At 40.9% G+C, this 7,148-nt stretch overlaps 1 protein-coding gene across 2 annotated transcripts in view; it reads left to right on the top strand.

Annotated features, from left to right (window-relative positions):
• The window catches only part of slit3 (slit homolog 3 (Drosophila)), a 301,951-nt gene that overhangs the window by 289,489 nt on the left and 5,314 nt on the right, over positions 1 to 7,148 (top strand). For both annotated transcript variants that reach the window (XM_024283656.2, XM_036214006.1), the window contains 2 exons: positions 6,211 to 6,365; positions 6,822 to 6,988. In XM_024283656.2, coding sequence (XP_024139424.1) covers positions 6,211 to 6,365; positions 6,822 to 6,988 — 322 coding nt within the window. The remainder of the gene's footprint in view (positions 1 to 6,210; positions 6,366 to 6,821; positions 6,989 to 7,148) is intronic.

Raw genomic sequence — 7,148 nt, 5'->3', positions numbered from 1 at the left:
AAAAAAAAAATCCAGGTATGCTTTCAGCTTGGAGACGGTCAGATACCAGGCAGTGACATAGGGAGGCGTAGATTCCAGTCAGAGCACCCTCATTAGTGCCAGATAAAGGAGGTTAGCCTGGACTGGTGTTAAATGAACGTTTGTGTGTAGGTGCGTGGAAAGCAGCGACACAGAGTGTGTGTTTGTTGTGCATTAATGTGGTGGCCTTTACTAAATGTCACACTAATCTCCCGTCAGGTCAAAGAGAGCAGATCTACTGTTATTCATCAGATTGAGACAGAGGGAGGGATGCAGGGATGGATCGATGCATTAGGGGGATGATAAAGAAATGGGTGGAGGGGAACGCTTTGACAGGAGGGATGAGCGGACATTGAGGGATCAGGGAAAAGACAGCAGATGGATAGGCGGGACGATGATGGATGGCTCACCGGACAAATCTGAAATATGATCCAGAGTGAGTTGTTGTAAGGAATGAAGGGAGGAAGAGTGGATTAAAGGCAAGGTAGCACAACAGATCAGGCACATCCAGCTCTAAAACCAGACACTAGTAAACATTATTACACAAACATATTCAGGCAGTGGTTCCATTTTCAAAAAAATCCTGAAGTCATCCGTGGTCATACACGTATGACTGGGCTGTATCGTTAATAGTTTCCAGAAGCAATTCGATTCAATTCTCGAGAGCCTGGAACGGTGCAATTCAAATTTTTTTCGATTCTTTTGATCCACTCAATTTTAAGTTTATACAGTTTACACATTTGTTTTGAAATGCATTAATAATCTACTAAATGTTTTGAATATATTTATATTAATCTGAAACAGTTCACATACTGTAACATTTATTAGTAAAACAATGAGATTGTTAATAGCATCCAATGTTACATGGTTTCTCTAAAGGAGAAGTTCTAACAAAAATGTTCAGATTATTAACATTGTAAAAATGTTCTTCTGCTTTTACGGGAAAACACTCCAGTTTGGCCACTAGGTGGCGATCACACTATAGCATTACACCTTATTCCTAAAGAAGAAAGTATGAGCAAAAAAATTAGTTTCAGACCACAAATGGTTACTTTAAAAAAATATTTCCTTAAAAGAGTTTGGAAAATTCATACCTGTGAGTTTATAAAGATGTCAGCAATGTATGTTTAGGTCAACCGAGTGTTAGCACGAGTCCTCCTATAGGCAAGGCAAGTTTATTTGTATAGCACATTTCATGTACAGAGACAATTCAAAGTGCTTTGCATAAAACATTAAAAGAAACAATCAAAAGAAATAGTAAAAATGTGACAATTAAAATAAAATTAAAATAAAGTAAAAAGATTTTAATTTAAAACAAGCATAGATAAACAGTGCAGACGTAAACTTCTGAATACATATTAATCAAATGCAGCAGAGAACAGGTGAGTCTTTAACCTGGATTTAAATACACGTAGTGTTTCAGCAGATCTAAGGTTTTCTGGAAGTCTGTTCCAGATCTGTGGTGCATAGAAGCTGAATGCAGCTTCTCCATGTTGTTTATTATGTTATTTATTCTCCTATAAATAAAGTCCTTGTAATACCAACACTACTTAATTGTACTTTATAAGGTAGAGACTGGCTGCTGGGTTAAACGACAATTTCAGCTAAAACTGTGTTGTAAAGGTCTCATTGAACTGTGGAGCAACAACCACAAGTCTAATGAGAGAACATCTGAGATGGTTCTCGTGAGATCTTGATGTCGTTTTGGTGCAGAGCTCCTGAAAGAGACTTGCGCTAGTGGTCAGGAGTTTCAGTGGAGCACAAAACAAAGATGTTGAACTAAATGTTCTACAATTAGATTTGTTTCCTCAGCATTTGAAATCGATACCATGATTGGCCAAAAAAATAAATAAATAAAATCTCAATATTTTATGGAATTGATTTTCTCTTACACCCCTAATGAAATAAAATAAGCAATCTTTGAAAATATGTTCCTAAATGAAATTGGCATGTGCACATTTGGTCCTTCATACTGTTTCTGAAGGACTATGTAGAGATTTGGGGCGCCCCTACTCCTTCAAATTTAAGCTTAAGGCCATGAGTTGTCTGACACTTTCATAGCCTGGTGTGGAAACGACACACAGTGGCTCTGAGACGGGAGGCTGTTAAGCGATCCGGTCATGAGATGGAAAGCTAGAGATGAAACAGCCAAGCAGAAGCTGGACTCAGACATAAATCTATTCCCTGTCCTCCATTTGTCAGCTGTCATAGCCTCGGTCGTTTGGGTGGTGCTTTCCTGTCAGGCTGTACTGCTGGTGCAGGTGGTGATTCCTGGTTGTCTGGTGAAATGCAGCGGCTAAAGCAAAGGTACACCACTCTGTTAAAAACTGGTGTGAAGGACACATGAGTCAGTATGTGAGGAGTTGAGAAAGTGATTTTAAAGTACACTGACTAGTCATCAGACATGTTTTTGTCTGTTAAAAACAGAGACAGCCTAGAATGACTCATGTTGTGAATCAATTGTGTTAGTTTGACACTCATCGGCCTCTTTGTTTTTTACTCTTCCCACCCTGTAAAACATACATCATTCTATGAAGACAATGATCGCCTGAAACGCACCAGCAAAGGCATGGTTTAAATACTTTAAAATCCCACTCCAATCATCTTTTGATCTGTTTTAAAACTGTTCCCAGTGGTCTTTTAATTATAAATATGCTGCTTTTAGGCAAAAATTGAAGAGCCTGTGTCGTTTTCAGGACATAGTTTCTGCAGAGTTTCAGGAGCTCACTCACTGGCCACGTGTGGTTCGTTCAAGAACGCGCTCTACGTGGTTTTATGAACGTGCACTCACACAGGTAGCGGCAGGAAGGGGATTCTTCTTCTATTGTTATTTTTACTGTTCATTAGCGCTCCTCAGCCACCAACATTAGGGAAAACCTTGGAGCAAAAATCATTGCAAATCCCCCAAATCTTGCTCCAGGCTTTTTTGTTTTCACAGCTCTGTTCCTTTAAATGTCTGACTGGGTCATATTAATGCATCTGGGCACAAACCACAACGATTCATTTCCCTTTTGTGATCATGTTTGGCCCTCCCATGCTTTAAAATGGACGCTACCCACACGCCACACCCAAATCCAAGTCCCTGATTGGTCATAGTGCCATTATGCATGAAAATTTTTAACCGGGTTGAACTTTCAGCGTGCGCTCAGTGCGTGCCTAATTTGTATGTAGAGCTCGCAACCCGACTTGAAAACTTGCGTAGCAATGCCCGTTCACGCGCATTCCAGAAACGGACGTCAGGAATTCTGGTGTGCGTGTGTTTGCATTGACTTTTCATCAAAAGTGGCCGCTTGAATGCGTGCCAACGCAACCGGTGTGTAAGCACCTTCGGTTATAGACAGAACTGTTGGCGCAAAGTAAGCCTGCCCCCATTTCCTGTCATCCATCCACTCTCTCCTGCTAGCTTACAATCCCTTACAACCTCTACACAAAAAAAATGGCAAGAAATATTGGAGCTAAATAATAATAATTTAAAAAAAGAAATGTTATTTTCTTTAATTATGTCCTCCATCATGAGAAAAATGTTACAAAAATGTGCTAAAAACACTGTTTTCATTGGAACAGAAAGTATTGAGCCACAAACACATTTAAATTAAACTTTCAGAAGCGTTTAACTCCACTCAAAGTCCCTTGTCCTGCTTCCTCTCATCTTTGCCTGCATTTAGGAGAACAAAAAAAACAAAGTATTTCCTTAATAAGTCACTTTGAACCTGCATGCCTGTGGCTGAAGCATAGAAATGGTCCTGGAGAACTTCAGGTTTAAAATGTTTAGAGTCAACTGATGCATTGCTGTAGTGAAACCTCAGGGGCCTGAATCAAGTTGTCGGTGCTGGAAGTGGATCAAAACCCAATCGTACTGCTGTTACAGCTCAGAGGGATCAGACATGGCTGAAACAATGGTGGTAAAGAAGGAAGCCGCAGGAGTACCTGAGTTTACATTAACTAGACAAGTCTTCATTAACTGTTGAGCATCACAGTAACCAGTCTGACCTGCACACATAAGTATAAAAGATGCATGTTCAAACAAAAATACAGCCCCATAAGTGCTTATTTATTACAGTTTAAGAGTCTTCCAGTTACTTTTGTGCTTCAGGAGCGGTGGGGTGTGGGGCCGACGTGTCTGCTCACCTCTGATTGCAGACTAACGAGAAAATGACGTCCATAATTCTCTATTCAGACACAATGATTGTAAGTGAGAGGGGGAGTTCCACTCTTACTTGTGAATTTAGTGTTACTTAATATTGTTATTGATTGACCAAGGACAACTTTAAAAAGGTTAAAATATATATTTTGGTTGTCAGAAAACTCAAATAAACAACTCCACATTGATTAAAAATAAGAAAAGCATCATTTCTGTGCTTTCTGTCATTCTGTCTGACTCTCTACTCGTGTATGAAGAGAAAGACCCACAAACATCTCTGTCATGTTTTTGAGTATCCATTAATGAGGTCTAATGTTGGCTTGGCAGACTTCACTCTCACCTGCAGGGCTGGCAGTTGTTCACTTGGACACATAGAGGTCAGCTGCTGCCACCTGATGGAGCCTTAGAGTCATAGCATCTGCACTGCTCAGCATGTCAACATTTCTTCCCAAATAAAGGATCATTTTCTATGGTTGCAACAAACTCTTGAACTACATTTTCAATTGAAAGACAGTTAAACATAAAGTATAGCTTCATCTATTCAACCAAAACTGCATTTAAATTTGTGAAGAATTTAAAAGAGATCATTCGGTTTGGTGTGGCAAATGCATACAAACGTTTTTTATATATAGTCAGTGCTGGTATGTTTTGTGGTATGATGCTATCCTGCTGTTCAGTTCATAAAACTGACTTGGTTTCAGGCATGTTAAAGTGGCATCACTGTAAAGCTGCGTTCACACTGCCCTCGGTAACGCACGTTAAAGGAACCACTTCCAATGAAAAGCGTATGTAGACGCTTGTAAATGCAGGTTTCAGGCTTCCCTGTTCAAAACTCTCGCATCCACATTAAAACACACAGCCATGGAACACACACTGACAGCTAAACCACATCAAACTTTGACCAATAGGGACTCAGATTTGGTAGTGAACCGTCTGAAAATTGATCACGAAGGAGAAATTAATAATTGTCGTTTATTCCCTGCTGGAATTATACGACACCAAGTCTTTTATATACTGGAAAAATTTGCACCGCATCTGCATTTTCGCCGCAATCCATTTCCAACTTTAGCTGACGGATATGAGCCAAAAGAACAAGAAGAGGAAGAAGCCCCTCCCTGCTCGTCCACTGTGAACACCATAGGCTAAATATGACTTCTTTTAGAACAAGCTTCGAATCTCTGGTGTGAAGGTAGATCAATACTAACTCTCTAAGCAGCTGCCATCAAAGCCGCACTGCTGTTGTTCTGATGGTTTACTGCAGACAAACGGGCATTGTGTCGCAGCAGACCACCAGCAGAAGGAGTAGATCCATTTCCGTCTTTCTGGTTTAGATGTTCTGCAAAGAGGCCATCAGAGGCCTCATCATCTCTACCACCCAACCACCTACATCTCTCTGCCGCTTTGCCCCCTCCCCCACCTCTGCTCTCCCCCCTCTTCTGTCAGCTTTGCCAAACCACTGTCTCTGTAGCTGTCTGTGTCTTTTCCAGCAAAAACCACTTATTTCTAGAATTCAAGACGCACGCTTTGCCGGGTCAGGCACAGTGCAAAAGGTCACCATCTACGTTTTTGTGCAAACTTCTCATTTCAGGAAATGACTCAGTTAAAAAAATCAGCTTTAGTAAAAATATCCTTTCTTAACCATGGTGGTCTTTGCTGATGGATTCCAGCTTTGGAACAGTTTGACCTCACAGCTTTAACTCATCAGAATAAACAAAGCGGCAGCTGCAGAGCCGGGGTAGGAAGCCATAGCCTGGATCAAGGGGCATTTTAACCTGTTCCACAGAAAAACTTCAGGAACAGTGTCATTTGTGTGTTGGTCTGATAGACGTACTTCAGGACAGATTTCTCAACTTTTTTTTGCCATTCAAGTTTTCAACCCCAACAAAACAAAGAGGAATGTTTGAATCAAAGATGTCTGGAGTCTGTTTTCTGTCTTGCATTTTTCTATCTTCCCTAAATCTGTCTTGTATAGAATTCTGCTGTCATCTATTATAATCAGAACCACACTTAAAGTGCTTCTTTGTCTCTGCCTGCATGTTTGTGTCTTACAGTGTTGAGTCTGTGAATGACGGACTTTTCCATACAGTTGAGCTGTTGATTCAGAACCATTCTCTGAGCTTGGTGGTGGATAATGGCGCCCCGAAGAGCCTGGGCAAGCTCGCGCGCCAGCCTTCCGTTGACCACAACACTCAGCTTTACATAGGAGGTAAGCGCACACATTCATGCAAACGTGCAGAGCCTGCAGATGTTGTTTTTGCCTTCGCTTTGCTGCTTCTTTTGTGGTTCAGCTTCACATGTTTTTCCGCAAAATGGGCACATACAAATATGAGAACCAGAAACAAGAAAATACGCACACACACCATGGTTGTGGTGAGCAAGTAGAAAGCTGTTTTTGTTCAACCGTTTCTCAAAAAGGAAGGCAGAAACGCCTCTGAAGGCACGCAGCCTTTTTCCACAGTTGCTTGAGAGAACCAGGATGTTATTATCCTCACAAGCTGTAATGCCATATTTCACTGATCTGCCTTTAAGAGCCAAACAAAAAGAAAAAGCAACAGTCTATCTGACACAGAACATCACCTCAACCTCTTATTTTCATCTTTTTTTTTATGCTCGTTTCTGTTTTTCCATGCCTCATCATTCACCCGTCTCGTCTCGTTCTCAGGGGTTCCGTCCCATGTGGTGGCCCCAGGCTTGCGTCCTGGTCCTGAGCGCCCTCCGCAGGCCTTTAACGGCTGCTTTCACAACTTTCGAATCAACGGGGAAATTCAGGACCTGAAGTTTGGATCCACGGGAGAAAAGCAGCCACAGTCACAAGTGGTTGAAGGCAGGGTAAAGATTGTTGATTACATTATTGTATATTAAAGGCTTTCTTTCAAAGCAGCATGCTACCTACCATTATAATGTTAGTTACTAATTATTTTTACATGTGATTTATAGAAAGCAAGATTTGGTAATAATTTATTGAGGTGATTTACCCTTTTTTTTTGCA

Source organism: Oryzias melastigma, linkage group LG10 (assembly GCF_002922805.2).
Source record: "Oryzias melastigma strain HK-1 linkage group LG10, ASM292280v2, whole genome shotgun sequence".
Lineage (NCBI taxonomy): Eukaryota > Metazoa > Chordata > Actinopteri > Beloniformes > Adrianichthyidae > Oryzias > Oryzias melastigma.
Note: the sequence above shows the minus strand (reverse complement) of the source record. Positions and strands in the feature narration are given on the sequence as shown.